Raw genomic sequence first — 27,347 nt, 5'->3', positions numbered from 1 at the left:
TGCGTAGTTTCATGAGGCTGAGTGAACGTATGCCAATTATGATTGAAGTACAGGGTTGTCTGCTCGCAGCCACTTTTCAACGCAGAATACGAAATGTCCTAACAACTTAGTACACTAGCATACCAAATTTGCATACAGTTCCGTTCCATGTAGATTTATTTTTGACTTTATTGTTTGCTAAATCGTATTTTACGTACTGCTTAACTAATCTTTATCATAACACTACCATAAAAATAGAAAGTACCGCCGGCAAAGTATTTCAAGACGACTATTATAATAAAATATTCGATAAGTAAACTTTACGATTTTAGACAGACGACTCGTAGATAACAATTTGGACCACTTTTGGTGGCCCTTCCTGACTGTCCTGCTTTTCCTTGATGTCCTGCAGTATAGCATTAGTGATAGCTTCCAGGGCGGCCATCTCTTTTGCTTGCGCTTTCTTGTTACCATGGCGTCGCGGCATTGATACAACCGTAAGAACGCGACGCAAATCGTTGTGTAGAGCTGTAACATCGATTCCTGTACCAGCTGATTCACCAAGCCGTCTCAAAGTGTCCGCCAAAGGTCCGGAAAGAGCCTGTAAAGGGTGTAATCAGGGTAACAAATTTAGACAGATGATATGTTTACGGATTTTGCAAACAGATTTAAAATACCTGTAATTTTTGCCAGCTTTGGGCATATTGTCTTCGAACCAACTCAATGATCGTACTGGTCAGCGCTAACCCGACCAATATGTATAAGGTACAAAGAAGCATATAGTTTGGTTTGCCTGTTTACAAAATGTATAAGGAAAAAAATATCACATAATACGTAAGTAAGATTGAGAATGAGATCATGAATTAGCATTCATCCTTACTTGGTACTAAATCACCGAAACCGATAGTCGTCATCGTAATGAAGCAAAAGTAATATCCATCAAAGAAGTTCCAGTCCTCTTCCCACAGCAACAGTAACCCTGTTCCTGCTGCCAAGTACACGCCCAAGAAACCAACAGCACCGACCGCATACAGCCATTTCTTGTCGGTCATTTTAATTCCAGCATCAGGACAAAATCCTAAAAAGTGAATTTTTGTTGCATAAATATTTAAATATTTAAACTATAAATCAAGTTCTTGAGAAGAAAAATGCCACTGAAACGATTATTTTCGATAAAGCAGCACCTTTTTTGCTCAACATTTTCCTGATAAATTATTGGTTTGGAACACAGAGTTGACGTCAAATGACACAAATGTAAAACAGGTATTCTGTACTAGAACTGTGTAATAATTAGGATTCTACTCATTGTTCTTTAATTATAAATAAATGTTTTCCTGCTGTTAATTTTTCAGAAAGATTTACTATTATTCTTTTTTATCTAACAATTTATTCATTCATAAATATTAAATGTTATAAGTCCCTTGTACGGATCGAGAAATTAAGCGACGAATTTTAAATAACTAATATGTTTTTAATTTGTTAGGAACTTATTTTTTCAGGGCTCTTTTTTCGGCGCCGGTCTCTACACGGCAGGACCAGGTATCAAATCCCATCCGGATTTACACCTCGCTACGGGTATTTAAGAGTCAGAGGAAATCTAGTAATACCACTTGATGACCTCTGGAAGTTGTAGTGCAATATTATGCTTCACTATTCTTTGGATGTAACACATATTCAGTTAGTATGACATATGTAATCATTGGTTTTTGCTTTTCATGCATACGTACTTGCTAGTGGTAAAGCAGGAAAATTTTTCGCTAAAGTAGACACAACCGTCGCGAAGAGTCGACCCCAGTCTGCTATGACAGTCAACGTGAAGGGGATGCCGATGAGTGCAAAAAACATACAGAAGACACGTCCTCCCAGCGTGACTGGCACAATGTTACCATACCCTTTGGAAGAGTTAAATAGTTAAATAAAGTTAAATAGAAAGTTAAAAAAAACTGTTAATTCAGAATAATTTAATCAATTACATCAAGCCCGTGTACTTGTACGGTATTGATATATGAGTTATATATCATATTTAAGTATCCGGTCTTGTCTGGTCAACAAATAATACTCGCCCGCTTCCCCCCCCCCCCCCTTCCCGCCCTTCCTCCACCTACTTCCACCCCAATACCGATGACGTACGTACCGATGGTTGTAATTACGGTGGACGCAAAGAAGACGGCCTGGAGCACGCTCCACTTCTCGACCGCGACCGGAAAGTTCTGATCGGCGTCAATCAAAATCCCACCCTGCGCCGCATCTTGCACCACCTGTAAACATGACAAGAGCGGTAAGTTTCAGTTTCCATTGTGTGTCACTAATCATTAGAGCATTTTACTTGCGTCGTGTCTTTACCTGTTCGTACTTCTTTAGTTCAAAGGCTAGCAGCTGGTCTAAGTTCTGTACGCTTGTGTTGTTGATGATGGAATTGATGAAACCTTCACGGTGCTGTGACAGTAACTTCCGAAGGCCTTGGATGCGAGCAACTTCTGCTGGACGTTCAAACTCGCGAAATATCTGGCATGTATAGACAGTACAGTATGATATTTTATTATCAAAAAAGAACATAAAAAACTGGCCAATCCCGGAACCGGAAGTTCTTATAATTAATTTTTCGTTTCCATATTTGTCTTCATATTACCCTTTATACACCTGTATATGCGTCATAGGGACGTAGCAAGTGAGAGTGAAATAAGCAAAACGTTACTGATGTCAACGGATTGTCACCGTGTGGACACCTCGAAAAACTCCATTCCGAATTGGTTCGACCGGATGCCACCTATTTGCCCCCCACCCTTTCCTCTTCGTCAGTCAAAGGTTAAAGACACGATCATTTAATCGCCATTTGTTTTTGTTTGTGCACAGTTTGTGTGTTTGCCTGGGGTATTTTAATTAGACTTACTGCTGCGCTTGGTGCGTGGAAAATTGAGGCCAAGAATAGCATTGAACTTGAACCGCAATGGACGGCATAACGTTCGTACGAATAATCCTGGTTCCCCGTTTTGAAACGCTTCTCATGCATTTTACACTTCAAACCGTTGTTGACGAACCAGCACGAAGTCGTCCACCGGAATCGTGCAATTGCGTTAGTTTGCTCAATTTCTAATTCAGCTTCATTATCATTTTTCAATCGATCGAGCTTCACTGAAATTAAAGTGCGGAAAGGCACCAATCGGTCAGTGGGAGCTAAAATTTCCATACGCAAATGTCTGTAAATTGTACCGCGATTTACGTTGTACAATATCTCGCCGTACGCTTAACTGTATCGTCATGGTTTCTTCCATCGACATCACCGTTGAACATTCTACCAACCTGCTGGTTTTAATGTCATTCAGGTTATATGAACAACAGTTAGCGGTGGTGATTGGCGAGACGATTCTGATCGACAATCAAATCAGATGGTACTGTCGTAGACATTCTCCTCCTGTGGCTAGTACGAGCATTATCTGTAACGTGCAATTTCATGTCAAACGCTTGAAGTCGAGATGAGAATAACAACTCTTTTCAGTGAGTTCACTCACTGCGGAGTTTTACGGAATCAACTCGTTTAACGACTCCTTTCAGAGTTATAAAAACATGCACAGCACAAGTTGGGTACAAACGTAAAAAGTAATGGCTTCGTTATTTTACTCACTCTGGAGTGTTTACATATTCACCCCGGTGAGTCGAGTGCATAAAAAGAGTAAATGAGTGAGTTGAAATGAAACGTTGGATAAACATGAGATGAAATGCATGTATTGGAATATACGAACTTGCCAATTGGATGTGCTTCTCTAGTCTCCAACGTTTCGTTTCATCTCACTCATGAGTGAGTAAGATAAAAAAGAATCATCAAAACGAGTCGCGATGAGTGAGTGAGAACTCATTCACTATTGCGTTTTAACTCACTCTCTTACTCTTACTCAACATTCACATCTCTAGCTTGAGGTGCATAGTTTCAAATTCTTAGCAGAGTAATTGAATAATACTTTTGCTTAAATGATTGGTGGGGAATGGTCGAATGCTTGTGTTTGCGCCATAAATTGGTCAAGTAGAAATTCGGGAACGTTTTAAGCATTTAACATGTGTTCAAAATATACGATCTCTCATACACTTTTCTTTTAATACTTTTGGTATAAAACAGCCCCAAGGATCAGTACTGCATGTCAATAGACATAAACCATACCTGACATAAGAGTGAACAGATGTCCAAAACTGGATTGCAATAATCATTTTAGGTTGTGTATCGTTTAAGTACATACTTACATCGCAAATACAAATATTATACTGTGGACCATTTGTGTCCATCAGTTGGATATTAAGAAACTTATAAGTAAAAATTGAACAAAAAAACTTACGTAAAAAACAAGTTTGGAATCAAATTCCAATATGTGTAAACTTTTATCGCTTCCTACACCTTTTCCTACATTATGCTTTTAAATTTCAGATTATATTTCTACCAAATGTCGTTATACCATATGCCAGCGCATTCCGATACATTTGTTCAACTCTGTTCAATGTTTTTAGCTCTGTGTACCGACCTTTAGACGGTTTTGCTGTGGTTATTTGTTTTGCTCGGATTGTAAAAATAAACAGCAACACGTGATTAAAAAACCCATATATAATGTATTAAAAGCAATATTTCATCTCGGAATACGTTTGATCTAGGCGGAATTTTCTTTGAAATAGTAAATTCTGTTGGTTTTCTGTAAATGCGATTTTAGTAAATGCGATTCGAGTTCAATTGGCTTTGTTGGAGTGTATTTCTTAGTGCGATTTGATCGCAGCGGTTTCAATTGCAGAATATTTACCAAAAAAAATAATTAATAGTAAGAGAAAAACTACTAGATACTATACTAGATGCTTTCTTATTTAATACAGATTGAAAGGTTTTTTTTGTTAACTTTCACTATTTTTCACAGAAAAATAAGATAAAACATACTAAACAGTTCAGCCACTGTCGGGTAAGCGACAACGAAGGTAGTGTAATCAAATGTAACAATGTTTCCAACATATTTTCTCGTTGTCAGCATAGTATCTTTTCCGTGATTGTCGTTGGGCGTTAATGGCTTCGCAAACATATCATACAATTTATGGCCATTCTTCTGCTTGCCAAATCAAGACCGTACTAGGGTGTATCACATTACATTAGCACATATACGAACGGACATGTGTCGAGGGATGAAAGTTCGCTTGCTTTATTGTTTTTTTTCCTTCTTCTGAATATACGAGTTTCTCACTGAATTTCGCTTGTCAGTGTGTGTGTGTGTGTGTGTATAATACATAATATATTTAGTTTTAGTGCCGCTACTCCAAGGACAGCGGAACCATTTTTATACCAGGATTTCCGTTCATATGTTGTACGAGTTTTTTTTTAACTATTTCCTTGACGCTGGCCATTAAGCAGATTGTTTACCAACAGCGCAACATTCTTTCCATTTCCCTCAATTTGACCACGCGTAAGGGTCTATGATGAAAGCAGTGATTTAAAATCTTTATGTTTTTTTGTTGCTGCATGTCTTTAGTAAGCGTTATGTACAAAGAATCAGATGAAAAGATTTTTTTTAGTTTTATTTTTGTTTTTGAAATACAAACGATATTGAAAAATATCCAAAAATTGGATAGCAAATTGACAAAAAAAAAACTATTTAAACTACTCAAGAATAAGATACTTAAAATTTTTAATGTATTCCTATCAAATGTTTTATCAACTAAAAAAAAGGACGTTTGAAAGGTGCATTAGAAAAACTGGAAACAAGAAAACTGTGCATTAGAAAGCATGTTAACGATTGCCAAGAGTCTTTTATCAGCCAGCTATGAAAACAGATGGCGAGTGCGAATGAACGAACGACCTACAGCAGTGCTCGAATCGTTCCATTAACGGCAAAAATGATCTCGCACACCTCCGAAGCCAGTTTACAGCGATACGGAAGACGAAGGAAGTGAATCATTAGAGTGTGCGACATTGATCAACGTGCTGATGTTACTCTGACTCAACACGACAACACGGCAAGAACGGTCGGAAGGTGTCTATGGTGAAATACTAACGTAACGCATCCCGAGTTTCACGCTGAAACGGTTGATGACGAAAGACATAAACAGCTCGCTCCTTAGCACCGCTGATAACCATGCTGTTAATGATGTCAATGATGCTGATAATCGTGGCTAGTAATATCATTCTTCTATCCTCGTACATTGCGTTGCGTACGGGGTTTCGAGAGACCAATTCCACTTACTATAACGAGGGATGTTATTTGATTTCGTATCGGTTGTTCAATACAAGTGTTGGCTGACAAAAGGGGAACTTGTTTTTGGGATATGATCTTCACGCTTGTTGTTACAGGGTACCTAATTCCCTTCTCTGCATGAGTGAAACATTTATGAAGATACTCCTAATAAGCTACCCTAGAGAATGCACCCATGGATAAATAATACTTCGGTGTGAAAGGGCGTGGTGAAGGATGGAGTCGATGTGAGTAAAAGAAATAGTTCAGTCTGATTTCTTCCACGCACGGCTGTGTAGGACGTCCAGAGTCGGAAATGTGAATGGAGAACCACTGTACGAAACTAACAACTCCCTTACGATGGAACGCGACAGCAGGCAGGTCGTAAACAACAACAATCAGGCACAAATGAAGGCAAGAATTTCTCGAAATTATGCAAAACACATCTTCTTTTGTAATCGGGTTTCCGCGCATTCGTGCCGTTGCTCTCTTGATCGTAACCCTATATCCACAGCTCTTGCGAATGTTTGCTTCATGTCGAACACGCCGCATTCGAACATAGCTTCGGCGGACATCGTTTTAATGTAGGGCAAGGGACCGACAATATATGCGAAAATGTATACTCAATAAGACGCATCTATGAATTCCTGTACTTTATCCTGCCGGTATATGAACAAGGGAAAAACAACTTCGAAACAAAGTTGATCATTGGGGATCTCGTGTGGGCCGGGCGTTCTGAAGTTCTTCTGCTATAACTGGCATAGACGATGGTAAACAGAAAGCAGAGAGATTTCTCAGCTCGTTGCGTTATTTTTAGATCCTCACCGGATCTCGTGCCTGTGCACGCGCATTTTGCGTTTGTTACGCTGTTAGCCGTATGACTTCGTGTCGTTTGTTCGTGTCACGCTTTAGACGATCATGTCGCGACTGTGCAAAATGCAAAACAACTGTGTGCGTAACTTCGTTTGCATGTATAGTGCGGGTGGTTTGGATTTTTTTTGTGTTTTTTTAGTATAACGATAATACTTTCCAATACTCCTTAAAATATTCCTTCACTTTGTCTAGGGTTTTAGTTTAGCGTTTGTTACGAGATAATCGTAATTCAATGTAGAGCAACATGTCAGAGGCATGTTGTGATTTCCTGTCAGTTAGTTCCATTAAAAGTAGAGATTCCCGCATATATGCACATGGAACTCTAACCTAGTAATGTGCAAACTGAGTGAGAATAAAGGAGTGGATGAAATATTTCTTATGAATGAATTAATTCAAATCTCTACAAACAGCAATTATAATTCCTTTGCAATGTAACTCACTCAAAGAATTTTCAAAAACGAATAATAAAAAAGACACAATTTGAAAGTGAAATTAATTTAAAAAAAGTAAAATTTCATTCATGAAAGAATCATTTCACTCTTAAAAGTGTCATTTGATTCTCAAAAGAGCCATGACTTTTTGGGATGATCTTTGACTCCCTCTTTAACGAGTCATATCACTCTTGAAAGAGTCTTTTCATTTCAGTCATTGCAACTTAATATTTAAGAATAACAGTCAAAGAGTCGGTCATAATCATTCTTTCAGAGTTAAGTCACCTGAACGAGTTATGATTCCCATCTCTACTTCTTCTTCATGGCTTCTAATCTATACTCTATACACTAAGAAGCTTTAAGGTGATTGCTTCGTCTTACTTATCAACATTCTCAGTTTTATTCTCGGTTCGAACGGGTGAGTTTAACGTGAAGTGGTTAAGCTTGACAATAACTTCTGAAGCTTCTAATGCAAAAGGGGCATAAAGTGTTGCAAAACCATAATCGTAAAGTAAGCATGTATTTTATGGGTTCCAATCGAAAACCGCCGTCGATGTACACTCTAAGGACATTTTTACGATTCGGCAGAAGAAGAAAATGTACTAACCGTAATGCATGGCTGCTTGGGTGTATACTCAAAACAATCCTTTAATGAAGAAACTGATGCAGATATAGAAATTCTTTTCCGCTTGATATAAAATAGCAAGAAAGAAAAATGATGAGTAAAACCAAAATGATTAGGCTTTTTTACCCCAGTTGATTATAACAATTATTGCTAGGTACAATTCGCTAGGTTAAATGCTAGACGGGATAGATTACGACTTAATAGCAAGATAGATTTAGATTCATGTTTGGCCTGGCTATAGCTTTCATACCCTTGATAGTATATACACAAAAATAATGATAATTATTCAATTATAATGTACCCCACCCAAATGAGTATGAAGACTACGTTGTTTAACGTTGTTTAAAGAATAATTATTTGTACGATTTCATATGGGTCCATATTGGTTCAAATTTCAAGAAGTTTAGTTAATATTTCAACAGGCAGCGTGTGTTCCGCAATACTCTGTACTATCATAAAAATATCCCAAAAGCCGTAATAATTAAATTATAAATAAGTTAATTTTAAACTCAAACTTATATCAAATCAGTCTGAGAAAATGATCATATAACACATCTTATCAATTTTTTTTAACAAATCATTCGAAATGGAAACAGAAAGCGATGACAAATGTTGATATAAATTATTAATTGATTGTGTGTTGATTGAAATTAACCACAGAGAACTTATTTTACACCTTCGACAAACAACCTTCACTTACATATCCACCAACGCCGCAGTAGATGGCGAGTGAGACAAGCAATCCAAGATGCGATAGCACTTTTTTGATGTGCCAGCGGTTACAAAATCTGGCAACGTGATCGGCAAACCCATTTGGTTCATCTACAACCTTTACGTCAATCTTCTGAAAGTGTTCCAGCAGGTCGTTGTTGATAGTACCGTTCGTTGACTGCAGTTGATTAGTCATAATGTATCGATGCAATATTGGTTGTCGAATATATTTCTTTCGTTTACAGAATTTAAAGGTTTAATGCTTAGAATATTGCTTTCCTAAGCATAGTTAACACCAATAACACAAAAATAGTTAATTCCTCTGAACAGATTTTTAAACAAACACTTTTCACGCGCGAAACGGATCATTAGTTAGATTTATTCCACAAAGCGTAAACTAAGAAACAAATACACTCCGTTGCCGAGAAGCCGTCATGCAATACTGTAGGTTAAACAAGATGTTGCAAAGATGCTACACCGGGGAAAAAGATGAATTTGGAACATTGGTAGTTTTTCCTTTCACTGCGTGTTACCCGAATGCGGACGATTACTCTCGCATCTCATCTTCATTTGTGAGAGTGAGAGTTATCCTAGCAGTATGACGAGGCGAAGGTTTCCATCCAGAGAGAAAAACCGCATGATAGAATCATTATAACGCAAGCGTTTTTCTTAGTGCACGTTGCATGAGAGTGTTTCTGAGATTATTGACCTACGAACGGCGAAATTTCCCTTTCTAATTTTTAGTCTTATTCTTGGCTTTCGAGAACCTGCGGTGGAAAAAAATGTTTAAAATGTTTAGTAAGCCTGTTTATGAAATGGAAAATCTAATATAGTATGTACATTGTTGGGCGTACGATGGGTTGTTGGCAACGGCACTGGACTATTACAAGACATGACCGTTACCAAAATCCCATCCGGATTAATCCTCCATGGAAAGAACTGACTCTACAACTACATGGTAAAAAGTAAGTCCAGTAAGCCAGTTATTACAGTCGTGACCTAATACATAATGGCAAAAGGAAGAGGTTTCCTGCCTATCTGCCATATTAGTTTCCTAGTCTGACTGTGAAAATAATTGTTTACGTACATGTAAGAAATTGTTCTACACTTTTACACATTGAATAAAAAAAGGAAACCTTTTTATTTCCGTCTTCGTTCAAGTCCTTGCGCTTGGTGATAATTATTGAAAATAAATATTCATAATTACATATGTAATTTGCCTAAAAATATTATTCGCAGATTTTGCGCCATTGGTGACGGCTTGAAGATTTTGTTACTTGGGTACGAAATAAAATTAACCAATTTGACAGTTGAAAAGCATGATGCAAACCCTTGGAAACATTACCAGAGTTTTAGTTGGATGTTGGAAACTGTTTTTACAATTTTTGCCTGTTTTTAAACTAACTTGGTTTTAATTGAGGTGTAATGTAAAATAGTTTTAACGTTATAGTTTATGTTGACATAAGCTTATTCAATCGTGTTCGTGGACCTTCATCATTTGACAATTCTCAACAACGGCTGTCAAAAAGAACTGCAAGTTTATTTACATTTTGGTACATAGAAATCAGACAAATCATCAAAAATTCTAAAACGGAGTTAGAGTGCACTTTCAACTAAATTCTAAATTTTCCCAGTCAAATGTACAAATCACCAGGGTAGGAGAAAAAATGCGTAAAACATGGGTTAAACGAGATAACATCTACTATAAACCTTTCTACAAGCAAAAGCTGAAACTTACGTTGATTGGCGTAATTGCGATGGGCATCCTGTTTTTTGTATATCAGCTTGTATACATCAGTCAGTTGCTACCGCTGGAATCGATGCCGGCGGGACAGAAAACTCGCCCGCTTAAGGCAAATAGTAATGATAATCCCATTACTTTGCTAGAACTGGCGGGACGAAATGATGCGGAACGCTCCGAGCATGCACATCAGAAACCAAATCATAATCAGGGAAGCGCCATTAGAAGTGAGACGAGCAATAACAAATCTAACATTTGGAATAATACACAGTTCGCATACATCGAGAAAATAGGCAATTATGAGCGAAAAATTTTACGGTGAGTCGACCATATCTGTTCACTGGTAATAACAAACTTGGTTCCCGTAATCATCCTAACATTTCCTTTTTTCCTACAGCGGCATTCGACTGGTCGACCTTGACAACTACAGTGAAAAACCAGGAATGATAAAGTTTCGGTGTTTGAGCTCTCGCAAAGAAATACCTTGGGAATGGGTGAACGACGACTATTGCGACTGTCCAGAAGATGGTAGCGATGAGCCGAGTACAAGTGCGTGTCCGCGGGGACGTTTCTACTGCCGATTCCAGAAGCGACACAAAACTGGCCGTGGAAAGGATATCTTCGTGTCGAGTGGATGGGTGAATGATGGTGTTTGTGATTGCTGTGATGGTTCCGATGAGTGGTTGAATCGTATTGGGCCCGGCTCAGCTTGTCCGAATCTATGTAAAGCCGATCATTTTTAGTAATTCTCAAAATTCTAAATCGCATTGAATATTCATTCACCAATCATACCTGCACAGAGTATCCGGTTCACTGCGGTTCTTGTTCTTAGTGATTTGAATAACGCAGGTCTCACATTATACAATATTTGAATAGATGAAGATGAAAATTCTGTTCAAAGAACCAGTTATAAGACAGTTACTTTGACTGGTAGAAGATTTACATTGTTTCACCGAGGATAATAATTAACATAATAAAAATATGCGTTCTTGCAATAATGCAGAACACAGATTGATATTGCTTGTATTTTCTATTTCTAAACAATCAACATGTAAATTTTGTAGTGTTGAACGAAAAATATGATTAATATAAAATACACTCTAGAGGACTTGGCCAATTTTGAATGGTTTCAAACTTTCCAGTAGAAATAGGAAAACGAGAGCTGCAACATCATTCCAATAATTAAGTTTTTTCCCATTCGGACGGCTAGGTCGTATAGCTCGATAATAAGTAAGTATGAAAGAATAAATTTAACTCAACATTTCAATATTTTGATTTGCTTGCCGGCTTGTTTATGCATAATTTGTTTTCAAGGTATTTATAAAAGAATCAAATTTTTACTCTTGACAAAAGAGTTTCTTCTTGGCGCAACGACCTCTGAGGCCATGCTGGCCATTTCTGGCTTATGAAACTTATTTTACCACGTAGCTGGATAGTCAGCCCTTGCTAAGGGCGGATGGTCCGGATGGGATTTGATCTCCGGTCCTGCTGTGTGGACCGGCGCCGTTTATCACTTACAACACCGGCCGCCAAATTAGAGTTTAGGAAATGTTATTAACGAGAACATACCGTATAATTTCAAAGAACAGATATAAAATTTCAATTTACTGCCGAAGCTTGGCCAGATTGGAATACATTGGAATGGTATATAAGTAACTGATTTTGCTGGTTTCTGCTGGTAACTTTGTCATTGAGCAAATATTTTGATCATTTCGTCTGCAACGCAGGGCTTGTCATGGAATATCCAAAATCCTTCTCAGCTATTGAATGAGTTAATCATCATTACTGAAGTTATTGAGAGCGAATATTCCTTTACATATCTGATGCAAAACCTCATTAGGATATAGCGGCGATACATCGGCTCATGTGTTAAGTAATGTAAAAAAATAATAATGTCAAAGATATCACGACAAGTGTTTGGTTCTTTCGTAGCTTCTATTTTGAAATTGGTCTCCTGGGTTTTCTCATTTCTACCATTGCATGAAACTGTGCTGTTTGATTCGGATTTGCACACAACATTTCATAAAGCAGAAACTTTTATGTAATTTTTGTGAAGATGTATGCAACAATTACCCATAGGAACACAACAGTACAACGCATGGTAATACATGTACAACAAGGACATGCTTAAATATACATACATTGATAATACCGTTCACACCAGAATAAATGGCATTAAGAAACAATAAAATTTTTGCTTTCTAGTCCTTGTGGCCTAAGAAACAGTCCAATGAAGGCGTAGTAATATTAGCTTTTTAAGTAGCTATTAAAAATTCATTTTGTAACTGGAAATATGTATATACTTTGTCTAACAATTGGCGAAACCGAAACAATTGGAAGGACAATGGATGAGTCGCTATAATGACTCTATGAGTTGAGTGATGAGCTCTATGAGTTGTACGATGAACTCACTATAGCACAGCAAATTCCGGTGGGCTGGTCATGTCATTAAAATTACACCGGACGACCCAGATCGGTCCACATGGACAGAGAAGGCGTGACAGGCCCAAACTTAAATCGAATGATGGCATAGAAGAGCACGCCAGAAGGGCCCGGGATAAGCAAGACGACGTTGCTTAACCGCGTATAACACAACCTTTTGAATTCACGATTTTGATAGAGAAAGGTTGGAATGGTGTTACGCATGGAGATTTTGTTCAATCAGTTCAATTTTTTATTTCGTCCCAGATATTAGCCACAAATACTCGGGTTTCCGGCGAAATGAATGCTATCGCATTATTTCGGATAGTAATATTCGCAATAAGCACTTAACATCGTAAATCATTAAAAGTAATTAAATAGTAATTTGAAATTACTGGTTCAATTTACTTTAACGAGCATGTTCTCTAGCACGATGATTATGATTATTGTTTGGAAATATAATTTCTTCACATGAAAAAAAAATCATTCAGTCTAATAATAAGCTTAGCTTTTTGTGCAAACTTTTCGTAATTTATTGTAATAAGCGCAACATGGTAATTGGGTTTTGGTATGTTCACAAAGTTATGTTTTTCAATGCTGTTAGTTTATATGTACAGAAGAGCTTTCTTAAACAACTGACAGCATACGCATTCGTGCTCGCGTATGTTTCGTTCATAATAGATGTCGTTTTACCATGCTCGTTTCATAAGCTTTAAGCTTTTTCGACTAGCGAACAATGCAACTTGGCTCAAACCAAACCGTTACCGTTACAACACATAATGCATACAGAATTATTTACTTTAATACTGTTTGTAATACGTTTTTCATAAAATGATGTTGCAATTATTAACTCGATAAACGAGATTTTTTGTTTTCCTCCAACAAGTTCAGCTTCCATTGAAATCTTGTAGTCAGTGACCGTCTTGTACGTTGTAGTGGAATGCGATTAAAAGCACAACATGAGATTAAACTGAAGTAAACAATGAATACAACATAGCTAAATATAAAAGTAGCTGCGTTAGCTTCGATTTCTCCAGATGATTGGTCCAGAAAAATCCCACGATATTCGATTTGATATTCGAATGATGATATTCAAATTTTTTTAACAATTTGTGACGTCCGATATCATTCGTATAACATAATCAGTTCACCAGTGCCAGGCGAGTCGATTTTTTTTCTCGGTTAGAACGGTCTGGAACGGTCAAGACTTGTTTTTTTACCACGTAGCAGGATAGTCAGTCCTTGCTACGTGGGGACGGTCCGGAATGGATTTGAAACCCGGTCCTGTCGTGTGGACTGGCACCGTTTATCACATACGCCCCGATTTTCGAAATTTGTTTGCAAAATAATACGGTACAATTCGTATTGCATACCTTCCAAACATAAGTAAAAAAATTAGGATATTAATTAGCAAATCAACATCGATAAAGAATGAGTAATGAACAAAAGCTGCTATAATGGATATAAAAATATACTAAAATTTTAAACTCATTTCGATACAGCAGTATTTTTGTAAGCTAAAAAGTAAAAACAAAAAAAAAACACACATATGAATAATAAATCTGTCCGGTCAGTATCTTCACAGCGGTAGTCGGTATGCTTTGCAATAGCGATAAAAAAAACACATGAATAAACTCTCACCTAAAAACATTCGCTAGGTTCGTGTCTTGGTTCCGCTCCACCCACTGGATAATACGCGACAACGAATTTAGAAGGAAGGGAGCAAAAGATTTGCACGAAAAGGAGACGAACCTGCGTGTAAAGCGTGACAGTAAGGAAGGTTTCTCAGTCCAGATGATTGTACGGCTGGTTGACTTTCTCTTTTTTTTTGTTATTAATTTTTTTTTATTTAACTTTTATTGATAAACCATCAATAGTGGAAACATTATTTTAATATCAGAAATCGACTGTCTACTGTGCAAATGAAAGCACCGATTCAATAGGCGAGTTCTAATATGTGTTCTGTATATTTGTTGTTTTGCATTAGCCTTTATCTTGAGCAGGGCAGCATTTAGATACAATCACTGCTTACGAGCAAACACATTCGCTTCTAATATTACTTTGCCTGCCAATCTACACAATTGGTTTGGGTAAGGTTGATGTGTTGTGATCGGAACCTTTGCGAGAAGCGGTAACTTGGCCTGGTTCGACGATTCTACAATTTTACTTTGAAGGAAGTGGCTTTGCAATAATTGTTTTCCATTTTTTTGTTTTGTTTTTAGCTTATGCTTTACTTCTGCTAGCAGCATGTGATAGTACGGACATCAAGTTTGGTCTGTACTCCTAATAATCAGCCTGTGCCTTTTTTTCTGTTCTGTTCCGCATATTTTACATATTAGCCACAAGTATGAATCATGCTAATGTACTTTACTACGTTTACCACCATTGGACATATAATAATTATAACTGCAATTTACTAACCCCTTACCTCCCCGTTTTTACGCTCGTAACCTGAAGCATTGCCGCAATGGGCAATGTAATCGGTTCGCGAAGAAGATCATGCTTTTCTTATAATTACAGACATTCTTGCTTATACCACCGCTATGAGCAGTATGCAGACGAGGGGGGAGTTTGTTTGTTTTTTTTTATTTCCGTTGCAACAGGTGCAGAATTAATCGGGGTAGTGGTGTATGTGGTGTGTATATACAAGAAGCGTGATAAATATAAATTTTAACAGTTTGGTTCTTAGCTCATTGTTACGATTCCCATTGTGCAGATACCGTGTTTTCCAATACTCCCAGCATGATTCGTGCCCGCTAACGATAAGTTTGCCTCCATTAGCACAGCTGTAACGTTTCTTCCCGTCTGGTGGATTACGCATTGCTGTTGATCTATCAACCGTAAGTAACTGGGGAAGCGGAGGAGCACGAGGATGAAGACATGGAGGAGAACGGGGTGAAGGAAAGTTGTGGTGGTAATGTGCTGGCGGCCATGGAGGTGACCGTAACGGACACCGCTGAGATAGTTCGGTTTCAGTACGGCCGCCAAACGGAATTACCATTGTCGGCTGCTTGGCCTACCTGTCCGGAACCACCCGGTGGACCGCCAAGTCGTCCCCCGCCCACACCGCCACCGCCCAAAACACGATGGCCCGTCTCGTCGAGTGCTCCGCGCGCCATCGCTCCGCAGTTGCCGATGAGCGACAGATCGGGATGTGTGTTGCCGCCTCCACCACCACCCTGACTGCCGTGACCGTGGCCACCGATTAGGTTTGCACCCGCTTGATGGTGATGATGGTGATGGTGGTGATGCCGGTGGGATACGGCCGCTGCCGCCACTGCTGCTGCCTGGTTCGTACCGGCCGTTAGATGGTCCATCACGCTCTGCAGCTCACCGGCATGCATTGCTGCTGCAGCAGCCGTAGCAGCCGCTGCCGATGCACTATTCTGCACTGGACTTCCTCCTGTTGCGACGGCGACCGCGGCTGCTGCCGCTGCCGCACCGTGCGGCGACTGGATGTGGTGATGATGATGGTTGACCGAATGTCCAAATCCACCCACCGACTGGTTTGCTGCGGTGTAAAGCTGCGAGTAGAGCAGGCTGGCGGGAAGGACTGGATAAAGTGGCGAACCGTTGCAACTGCCCGTGCCGTTGGAGCCGACATAGTTGGACGTCGTCGACGCATTCGAACCACCATTGCTTTGGTTCATCACGATGCTCGAGAAGTTCTGATGATGCCCGCTTCCACCAGTACCGCTACCACCACCACCTCCTCCTCCACCACCACCACCCCCACCACCGCCACCAACGCCACCGCTTCCGCCACCCGTGGTGGAGCTGGGACCGCTGCTACCGAGGTTGGGCGTGTTCGAGGACAGCAGATCGTCCTGCACCGGTGACTCGGCCTGGGAGGAGTCACTTAAGCTGCGCGGTTCACTTTGACTGCTGGTGAGTCCATACGCATCGGCGTGATTGTTCGTACCAGCCGTCTGTGCATATCGTGGCACGATCAGACCATTAGAAATGTGTGTTGGGATTTGTGGCGTTAAGCCGTTGCCGTTACTGCCAGCACCGTTGCCACCACCGTTGCCCGAATTGCTAGTAACTCCTCCACCACCGGAAATGATATTGGTTTGTACCATGTGGCTGGTGGCTTGCTGTGTCGCACCGACCAGACTACTCAGGTGCTGGTCGAGATCGGCCGCCGTCGAGTCCGGAAGCACTACGAAAAGGATTCAAACAAGAAGAGTATACATAAATTCCTCCTACCGACTTCACAGATTAGTTATGGGTAAAATCCACATTTTTCCAGAGTCCAATAAATTCAACTACGGGAAATTCCCGCGAGTCGTCTACGGAATGACTTCAAACTTGTTCAACTCCCCATAGATGGTTGAAGGGAAAGATTCATCTTCTGATACGACTATGAATTCACTTGACTAAAGATTCGAACCCAGAACTTAAACATTTAACTCAACTCTGGGATTAATTACGGCTGGTTTTTATAGTCTATTCTAGTTTATTTTTGTCGAAGCTGAAGTCGAATTAGTGAATTTACTTCAAGTTTTTTTCTCACCTGGAGCTAATATGCTAGTTATAGCAAAGAATCAAGTCGGTACTTACTTGTAACGCAGTCCCGCGCTGAAGCCGAGAACTCCTGCCCACCGTTTTGTTCACCCGAGCTGCACGTGAAACCGAGTGCAGGATTGTTAAACTGTGATGCAGTTGGTGTCGTGCAAGACGTTAGATACGGCGAGTATGGACCTGTTGAGCTGTAGCTCCAGTGGGAGTTAGTGGAGCTGAGTCCAAATTGGGTCATATCTGCGAGTAAAATAAGTGTTTGGTTAACACTGGTTAAAGTGAACATTTTATAACATAAAGATCTCGATACATGAGTTGTAATGATACAAAAAAATCCTTGAAGTTGAAGCTTACAATCAAAGTTCATTTCAAGAATGGGCTTGATCTCTGTTAGTTGGAATAAAAACATATTCTGGGAGAATTTCATTTGAAGATATTCTAGAGCATTCCGATCCTTATAAAAACTGCTCCACAGAAGTCATTTGAAGGGTCCACAGGAGGCATTTCCATGTTGTATACTTTTGGAAAAATATTTGAATCTATTGTACACGTTTCCATCCTTACATACTTTCGCCCATTTAGCAATCCCCAACAACACGGCCTTGTACCTAATCAATCCATTGTCACAAATATTATGTGTTTTATAACCTGCCTCTCGTCGGAAGTTGAGGATTGTGTTTATACCGACTTTGATGTCACTTGGGGCCGTCTTCTCAGCTCTCTCCTCCCTAGCCAAGCTAGCAGAATTTGGTTTTATCCATAATTTTGTCTCTTGGTTGGTTTCGTTTTTAACACTTAGTTCTTCGCCATTTACCTGGGTATCCGAGGGTCCTTAGACGGCTCTATTTGTATTGATCGTAAATTATGTTCTATCTGAAAGGTTCTTTGAATCTTTAATCTTTCTTCCTATATCCGCTCCAATTGATTGCTCCTTGTTCCTTAATCCATCCTTAATCATTTCTTGACATTTGTGTCTACTAAATTATCTGTTTTTTGTACTTCTAAAAGTTTTCCCGTCCATGCTCCACAATCATAAGCACCTGCGTTCTGCAAGGTGTATTATTTAAATCGGATCAAGGACCTAGGGGTTTTGATGGACTCTAGGCTTACATTCAAGCGCAATATTGACGCGTCCGTCGCAAAGTTTTGGGAGTAGTTAAATATATCTCTCTTGGTTTAACTGATCCGGTAGTAATGCAATCACTATACTGTGCATTGGTCCGACCAATTTTGGAATACGCCTCAGTAACCTGGGTCTCTTCTTTCCAATCTTAGCCACTCTCTGACTCGACTCCCACACTTTGCCGTTACTTGTCAACTTCTGGGTATAGAAACTTTGCAAAGAAGCCGAGCAATAGCCCGGCAATCGTCCTTTGTTTGTGGACTCCTGTTCAACAAACTGAACGCTACAGATTTCCTTTCCAAGTTCCCCTTTCACATCCCGCTCCCATATCCTCCGTCCTCGCTCTTTTGCTGGTTACACCAAGGCGATGGGCGTCCATTGATTATAGCGACCCGTTTGTGATCTTTTAACTCGTGCTTGCCATATGTTCGACTTCAACACCTCTTACTCCACCTTTGTATCGCGCGTCTGGAATTCGTTCTTAAGTCGTGAAATCCCCCAACCTTTCCCATCACTTACTTTTCCTTGCTTTTCCCAACAGAACTAGATTATAAGAATTGTTAAACCCTCAGTAACAACTATGTTGTTTCAAAAAAGAAGTAATAATAATAATAATAATAAAATGAGCTATTTTAATTGAGCAATCCAACTTTTGTACCTGTAGTTAACCGCAGAACCAAAACGCGCTAGGCAGTGTTTTCGCTGTATAGACTTTTTTTTATTGAATTAATTACCTCACCCGTTGTCTGTTTTTTTTGCACCATGCGCGATCACCACTGTGTTGGATTTTGCAATAAAATCGATTGACTTGTGTTTGACCAGACATACTGGGATTTACATCGCGCTAAAAACAAAAAACCAATGTAGTTTGCAACTAAGCCCGGCTAGTCAGTGAGAAATCGTACCGCCAGACGCAGGGAAGGGCAACGGTAAGACGAAACGCATCGGTCGGGTGTGTGGGATAGGATGGAATAAGGAGGGACGTGGGCTAAGGAGAGGGAAAAGGGTATAGGTCAGAGAATATTGGTTTATTACAAAACCGAAACCGCATCCTGCCGATGCAGTTGCCACCATTGCAGTTATGGAAACTGTTGGTTCGGGCGTTTTATTATATGCATTTTGCATTCGATGCAACCATACGTTGTACGTGTGGATTGTACGTGCATTCGTGTGCGAAAGCATCGGTGTGGCTGAGCATCAGTATGAACTTATTTATGCGCGGTTGACGATGCAGCGTGGCAAACAAAAAAAAAACATACCAGTGCATCGGCTAGGTGCAATCAAAGTTCGAACGTGGGGTTTGGTGAAATATGGTGGAACAATGTGGAGCAAAACCAATGCGCTTTTCATTTTAGGTGGTTGTTCAGCAAAATCGATTTGCATCTTTTTGCACAGTGGTCTACGAGCGGTTTTTCCAACGGTGTCTATATATAATCGTGCACATCATCTAAAATAAAATGCTCTCGCGTGCACATATCTGGATGCATATGGTGGACATTAATGACTGTCCGCCCGGGTTGCGGTATTTTATGGCAGCTGACCAAACAATGTTTGACTATATTCGATATTTTACGCTTCTGTATTATAAAGAGCTGAATACTCAACAATGGACGGTGGAACATTGCGTATAAGGTGGGATTTTAGGAATAATTTTTTGAGAGAGATTTTAGCGTTTAAAGAAAGCTAAATGATAAAGAAAATAATTTTCCCTCGGTTAGCTATTTGTGGCTTGCAAATTAACTATTTTATAACATTCTTCCTAGATTTGAACATCGATCGGATGCGTTAATTATTCGTGCATTATCGATTTTACTGTGTAATGAGATAATGTAGTGACTGTATGACTGTATAGGGGCGGCCCAGTGGTGCATGTGATAAACGACGCCAGTCCACACGGCCGGACCGGGTTCATATCCCATCCGGACCGTCCCCCCGTAGCAAGGACTGACTATCCGGCTACGTGGTAAAAATAAGTCTAGTAAGCCAGAAATGGCCGGCGTGACCTGTAAGGTCGTTAAAGCCAAGAAGAGAGAGAGTATGACTGTTAGTCGTTGTGGAAATGACACACAAATGATTATTGTGGAAAGTGTCATCTATATTGTTTGCTTTATATCTATAGCTGTAGTTCGTGTTAAAGAGAAAGATTTGTAATTGTAAAGAGCAGTATAGTGTGTTGTGTAACAGCTTCTCACAATCTGTTCGGTAGGTCAAACGTTGATAAAATCAGTAGCGGGTTAAACGGTACGCGGACTAAGCGGGTGCTCGTGCTCGCAAGTGTATAAAATCAGAAATATTTTCTCAGTCCAAGCAATTCGCAGAGGCCCCTTTGGCTTTAGCGCTTACGTCTGCTTAGGGCCCCCAAAAGTGTAAATCTGCCTCTGGATAGAATGTATGTTGTGGGTTCAATTCTTAAAAAAGCCGAATCACCTATTCGTAGAATTAACCGCGAAATAATTGGAAAACAATAAAACAAAATAAAAGACTTTGACCAATCGTGAGTGTAGATGGAACCGATGTACGTTGGAATTAATGGAGTTAATGTTATTATATAAACGTGTTGATAAATTGACAATTGAATTTATACAGTGACTGAACGAATCGAGGGGCCATATAATTTCCACCTATACGCTAGCGGAGAAGGAGTCCACTGGTAGCGTAGCTCATCATGGATACTTGAAGCGACAGTTACAAAGAGACAGACAAAAGTTGACCTATACATTGCTACGTATAATATATGTGCTTAGCGATAAGCTGTTGCGTAATGGAATGGGATTTGGCGACCTATTTTTGTAAAGAAGTCGTTTTGTTCACGATATTGGTTTATTGCATGAACAGTTACGGGCTGTTACGGTAATAAAGAAGCAATATTAAGACCCACCACCAGGGAGGCTCGGTAGTGTATATGATAAACGGGGACGGTTCTACACGACAGGACTAGGTATCACATCCCAACTAAAACCGTGCCCTATGTAGTGAAGAACTTGACTATTCGACTACACGTTAAAAATAAGTCTAGTAAGCCGACCATGATATTAAAGATCGTTTAAGTCATGAAAAGAGACGATATCAGTCAGTTCTTAGTCGGTTCGAGTGTTTTATTTGAAGCTTAAATTCATTTTATGTATGTAGAAATAATGATAGGGATAGTTCAATGTTTTGTTTTCACTTCTCTATCGACTTCACGGTAAATTTTCTACTCGTGCTATAATTAATTATAGCACGCGACCGTGTGACACCTCTACACTCTCATCCTTAGGCCGGTTATTTCTTTCTCTATCCTACATTTAGGAATTCCAACACATGACATTTTTAGGTAAAAAAGAGCTTATTCAATGCTTTCCTTATTTTACTTGAGAGCGATTAAAATCCTGAACTACGAATGACTATAATAAGCTATTTTATTTAAACTCGCTACATTTATATATGGAAATTGATCCAAAGTCTGAAGTTTGTTTAGGGCCAACAGCTAGTTTATTTTATATTATATGAAAAAAGACCAAAAAGCCGAACAAATGTCTTATTCTGGCCACCGAACAACATCCAGACATCACCAAGAAGAATAAGACCCACAAAACCCAACGGCAACACAGCCAAACAACGTCACGAGCACGGCTATTTAGCACTAGAGAAAGGAACTCATAAAATATTAACTACTGCAAAAAGGATTACAAATCGCCTGCTTGTTGAATATTTAAATTCTACACAATGTAAAGGGATAGTATGGTAAATACTTGATTATTCCAAAACTATGGTAATGAATACTTAGTATAATAAAAGATATAGAAGGTTGTTAAAATATCTTTATTGAAATATCCACATATACTATGAACTTTTGCATAACATAAAGCTAACAGAATTTAGCTATTAGTGAGGAAAATCACAACATATTTGGAAAATTTCTTTAATATTTTAATGTTTGAAAAAAACCCCAAGGTAAGGACGATATTTGTTTGATAAACTCGTTTAGTTTCGTTAGAAATAAAAGACGCGCGTAACGTTCAAATTAAATCAACCTTTGCCCAATATGAGCTATATGCATATGTATCCTCTGCAACACACGTGCTAAAGATACAGCATAGAACAATACTTTGCGTACTTTAAAAAGGGATAGACAAATGAAGCATGGTATGAAATATGTTTCACTGTGAAGATTTGCACAACGCAGCTCGAAGTAGAAATTTACGTCCGAAATTTAAATTACGCTTTGCCAACTGTACACGGATGAAATATTAATTTATTTCATTTAAACTCTAAATCTGAAGCGTCATTCTCACCTCTCAGCACGGTGATGGACTGCTTGTAAGCAGTATACATATGTATACGTACGTTCGAACAGCACTTTAAAATTCATACACATTCGAGCAAAAAGGGGTGGCCGCACCCGCTAGCGTGTGCGTTTGATTTTTCGACAAAAAGGTCTTTCATTAGGGAAATATAAAGAAATGGCAGGAGATACACCCGCAAAACCTATGCCGGTGCTGCCCATAAATCGACTCGGTCTGCTGATGCGGGAATCCGGTCAAGCGTCGAGACACAATGCCTCGCGCAGCAATGCAGAAGAAGTTGGCCAAACGCAACAACAAAAAAAAAGGAAAACAAGGAAAACAAAGAACGCTGAATTCCTGGAGTATGTCCGAAGGATAGTTCGAGACCAAAGGGTACGTAAAAGAAGACGGGCGAGTGTTTACCGGGGTGCAATCCCCTTTTGCCGACGAGTCCTTTTTATCTAAAATTCTCATCAAGGGAATTTTTCATTCCACCACCGGCTAGCTTCCTGTTCCTGTTAGGGATGGGGCTTTGGTTTAGTTTTAATTTTCCATCGCATTGGAAAACCGCCAACCCCCCACCCGGGCCGTCTGTCCATCGTTTCGTTCCTATTTTCCTTGCGGCTCACTTACGGGAGGGAAAATGTAATTTTTCACCTCCTTCTTCGACCTCAAAACGGACCGTGTCTAGAAGGCCACACCACAATCGAAAAAGGGAGGCCAAAATTGTTGGTCGGTTGAAAGAGCTGGTGCACGGTTAATGGGGAGAAGTGAAAAAAGGACCGTTTGGCGTGGACCACCCGACAACCTATTTAACTGACACACGCACACACACCCACACACAACTCCCGTACGAGGACGGCAGATGCGAGCACGGTTTGCATTTAAAGTACTTACGTACGTTCTGTCGTAATTTATACGTGTATGGACCGTTCGGGGGATGTGTATGTGTGCCAGCACGTAAGCATTCGAGTCATTTGCACAGAAGAGAAAATTTACTAGCGTGGAAAACAAACCAGCGGACCGGATGGTACCGGTGATCGTTGTTGGCCGCTTGGTCTAGGCAACGATCTAGGAGTGTGCTAACATCGGTACTATGCTCAGGGAAGGCAGAACATAGGAATAGGAGAACATGGGTCTGTGCATCATTTGATCGAAAATACATCTATAGTGATATATTTGTTATGCTTTATGTATGATACAACTTTTAGTTGTATCCTTTTCATGGCTCCTTATGGCTTTTGCGTTCTGAAAACAGTTTGTTTCTAGTGCTTTATTTCGTATTTTGATCGAATGTACTTAAAACTTTTTATCGCGCGTATTATCCTAACGAACATTACTACTTGGAACCATACAGTACTGGACAAATTAAGTCATACGCATTTATATATATAAATATTTTTTTTTTTTAATGAGCAATATCTCAAATAATGTTATGAGAATTATATATGACTTTCCTCGAAGCCACCCTAGTTTCTTGTTCAGAAATCATGGTTTGATGAATATTTAGGTGAAATGTTTAAACTTTCAGTATTTGGAATGATCACCCTTTGACTTTAGCACCGCTTGTAATCGTCGGGACATAGCTTCTGTTGCTATCCCAGATCGATATTCTTCTAAGCTGTTCTCCAATGCTTGAAAATAGGTGGTTTTGTTGCAGGCCGAGGTGTTGTCGACTCGTAATGTCCAAATAACACCATATCTTCTATATTAGATTCAAGTCAGGAGATGGGGAATTTCCGCATTTTCACTCAGCAAGTTAATACGTCAAGCATCCGGCTCCAGACTACGCTAACCAGATCCTCATACCATAATGTCCCTTCCCCATGCATGCTTTCACGTCTTAAGTGCGTCACCGTATTTGTACCAAACCCTGGGAACAACTCATACTTGCTTTCATCGCTTCACAACATTATTTTCCAAAAGTCTACGGCGTACTTTTTGGTGTACGCCAAAATCTCTTCCTTTTTGTTTTGCTTGCTGATAAGTGGACGCGCTAATGCGAAACTTGTTTTACAAAACCATTTTCGTTATGCAGCTGGCGATTTTACATTTAGTTTTATCAAATTTACCGTGAAGTGAAACTTCGGATTTAGCTTAGACATTCGTATAATTCTAATGAGTTCTAAGTGGACGTCCCTGTTTAGACAAAATTGCGGACAATTCCATGTGTTTCTTTTTTCCATGCATGCTGCACAGTTCCAATTGAAACAAGTTCTTTTCTTCAGCTTACTGCAAAGTGATGCCTTTTTTTCTGGCACGGTAAAAAACATGATTTTTGAAGCGTATTTTTTACCTTTGTACATACTTTGGGGCGGGCCGATGGTGTATGTGATCAATGGCGCCAGTTCACACGACAGGATCGGGTTTCAAATCCCATCCTGACTGTCCCCCCGTAGCAAGGACTGACTATCCACCTACGTGGTAAAATAAGTGTAGTAAGCCAGAAATGGCCAGCGTGACCTTAGAGGTCGTTAAAAAGCCAACAAGAGAGAGAGAGACATACTTAAAAATCAACATACTCATACTCAAAATGTGGGTAATTATTTCTTGAAGAAATATCACAATTTAAAAAAAAATATTTTCTTTATAGAAACTTTATAGAAAAACCAATAACTTTGATAACAAAAACCATTGCTTTCTCTGAAACATTATGAAGATATCATCCAAACAGCATTTTTCGTGTGAGCGCATGATTTTTTTGTCCAGTACTGTACATACACACACTTTACTACGAAACGGTAGTAAACAGTAATAGGGTGTATTCTTACGAAACCCGGTTTTTCATTGTCTACGTGCCTTTTCGCTTTACCTGCACAGGAAAAATGAAAAGGAAAATTCCTATATAGCATCCACAGACCGAAGATGGGTCATATGGAAAGATTGGGTTAAAAATCGCCCGTTCACGAGACAGTGCTTTAGTGGTGGTGGTTGTTGCGAAATGGCCCACAATGCGTAAAGGAATGAATAAGTTTTTTTTTCTTTTTCCCTTTTCACTCGACAACCTTTCTTCGTAAGGCACAACCGGCATAAAAATGTCTGCACACAGTGAGACAGTGAGAACTACGAATCACACAGAATAACTTCAATGCAAGGGTGAGCAAGAACCTCGTCCGGATGAAGAAAATGTCAGAGAATGTTAGAGTTGCACCAAGCGTCCAGTTATCTATCCCTTTTGTATTGAAGAGGTAGTATGCACTACAGGCAGGTACGTGTTAGTATAAAGTTGTTTGTTAATTTAATGCGGCCCTATACTTATGTAATGAAAAATATTTCTAATGATAATAATTAAACACATAATTTAACCTAATAACTACTAAACCACCTGCGACAATACGGCAAAATTCATACTTATCAGATTATGAATAAAAATTTCTAATTTGCCTTAATTTGTTTAACCTGTATGTACTATCAACGAACCAAAAAGTTGTGGCAAGCGGCGTCCCTAGGCACTGGAATGCTCGTAGGCAACGAAACGAAAGGATGTGACATGAAACATGATTATATTTGCAACTGAGCCGGAAAGCCTAGCGAAGCTCGTTTGATATGCGTTAATTGATAGAAAACACATAGTCGGCTGAAGGTTGGGTGAGTTTTTTCCCGATATTGATCTACTCGAAAGGGCGGTCATAGGCGGTTCGTTCAATGCCGACGATGAATCGAGGATAAAAGGGGGTGTGAAAATTTAGACGAAAATGGGGTAAAATTAATATTGCTGCTTGCTGCTCCCGTTATCCACCCATTGCGTATCGCTTGATTTGCGAAAGAGTTAATGGTGCCTTAATGATTATGAACGGAGACCGTTCAACCCTTAGATGTTCGTGGAAGAGGGTAAGGGCCTACAGCAAGTGCTTGACATGGGGAAACCTTCAACCGTTACAGACTGACGTGTGGTGGCTGATGTGAAGTAACATTTTTATTGGCTATCGGATGTTAACCTATTTTGATAGTTGTTTCAATTGTCGATGTTACACATTTAGCTAACATTATAAAATAACTACATGTTAAGAGATTACAACTTACTGTTTCATGCACACAAATCAATAAACTACATAAAGCTTGCATTAGGGTCAAACAGTTAAAGCGTGCTTTTCAAATATTGTATTCGGAAAGTGTTTGTGACAACAAATTGAAATTATTTTTATAATATAATGATAATTTTGCTATAAGTGATAATTTTGCAACACCACGTCTGTTCAAATATAAACTAAATTTATATTTGAATATTTTTATTTAAAGCTCCGTTAACAGCATTCGACAGTTTCGAGAAAAAAGACTATAATTGAATGAGGGTTGGAACTCATTAAAATCACATCCATGACAAAGATCAAGTCACTACTATAATGACTATATTACAATATAGTAGCCTATTTGTTAACAAAGAGAGAGAGAGAGAGAGAGAGAGAGAGAGAGATAGAGAGAGAGAGAAAGACTTGAAGACAAACAAAGCTGTTGATGGTTTAATA

At 39.4% G+C, this 27,347-nt stretch overlaps 3 protein-coding genes across 10 annotated transcripts in view; 1 reads left to right on the top strand and 2 right to left on the bottom strand.

The window, feature by feature from the left end:
• Positions 1 to 150: 150 nt before the first annotated feature.
• LOC125771981 (TWiK family of potassium channels protein 7) lies at positions 151 to 9,516 on the bottom strand. Its single transcript, XM_049443232.1, has 7 exons — positions 8,800 to 9,516; positions 2,323 to 2,484; positions 2,114 to 2,237; positions 1,707 to 1,871; positions 860 to 1,057; positions 657 to 772; positions 151 to 580 (listed from the first exon to the last, which is right to left on the bottom strand). The coding sequence occupies exons 1-7, from the start codon at positions 9,004 to 9,006 to the stop codon at positions 308 to 310; spliced, it is 1,245 nt and encodes a 414-aa protein (XP_049299189.1). The 5' UTR covers positions 9,007 to 9,516; the 3' UTR covers positions 151 to 307.
• Positions 9,517 to 10,299: 783 nt separating this feature from the next.
• On the top strand, positions 10,300 to 11,556 carry LOC125771987 (uncharacterized). 2 transcript variants are annotated; one of them, XM_049443256.1, is made up of 3 exons: positions 10,300 to 10,607; positions 10,698 to 10,869; positions 10,949 to 11,556. In XM_049443256.1, exons 1-3 carry the CDS (start codon positions 10,478 to 10,480, stop codon positions 11,292 to 11,294), a joined length of 648 nt encoding a protein of 215 aa, XP_049299213.1. In that variant the 5' UTR covers positions 10,300 to 10,477; the 3' UTR covers positions 11,295 to 11,556. The 2 variants fall into 2 exon arrangements, with proteins under 2 accessions (XP_049299213.1, XP_049299204.1); XM_049443247.1 differs by having other exon boundaries at positions 10,303 to 10,869.
• A 2,185-nt stretch (positions 11,557 to 13,741) lies between these two features.
• LOC125771675 (loricrin) overlaps positions 13,742 to 27,347 on the bottom strand; it is a 37,187-nt gene continuing 23,581 nt past the window's right edge. For all 7 annotated transcript variants that reach the window (XM_049442584.1, XM_049442555.1, XM_049442575.1 and 4 more), the window contains 2 exons: positions 17,536 to 17,733; positions 13,742 to 17,134 (listed from right to left, as the gene is read on the bottom strand). In XM_049442584.1, coding sequence (XP_049298541.1) covers positions 15,945 to 17,134; positions 17,536 to 17,733 — 1,388 coding nt within the window. In that variant the 3' untranslated portion in view covers positions 13,742 to 15,944. The remainder of the gene's footprint in view (positions 17,135 to 17,535; positions 17,734 to 27,347) is intronic.

This window comes from Anopheles funestus, chromosome X (genome assembly GCF_943734845.2).
Source record: "Anopheles funestus chromosome X, idAnoFuneDA-416_04, whole genome shotgun sequence".
NCBI classification, from domain to species: domain Eukaryota; kingdom Metazoa; phylum Arthropoda; class Insecta; order Diptera; family Culicidae; genus Anopheles; species Anopheles funestus.
This window is presented reverse-complemented; position numbering and strand designations above follow the sequence as displayed.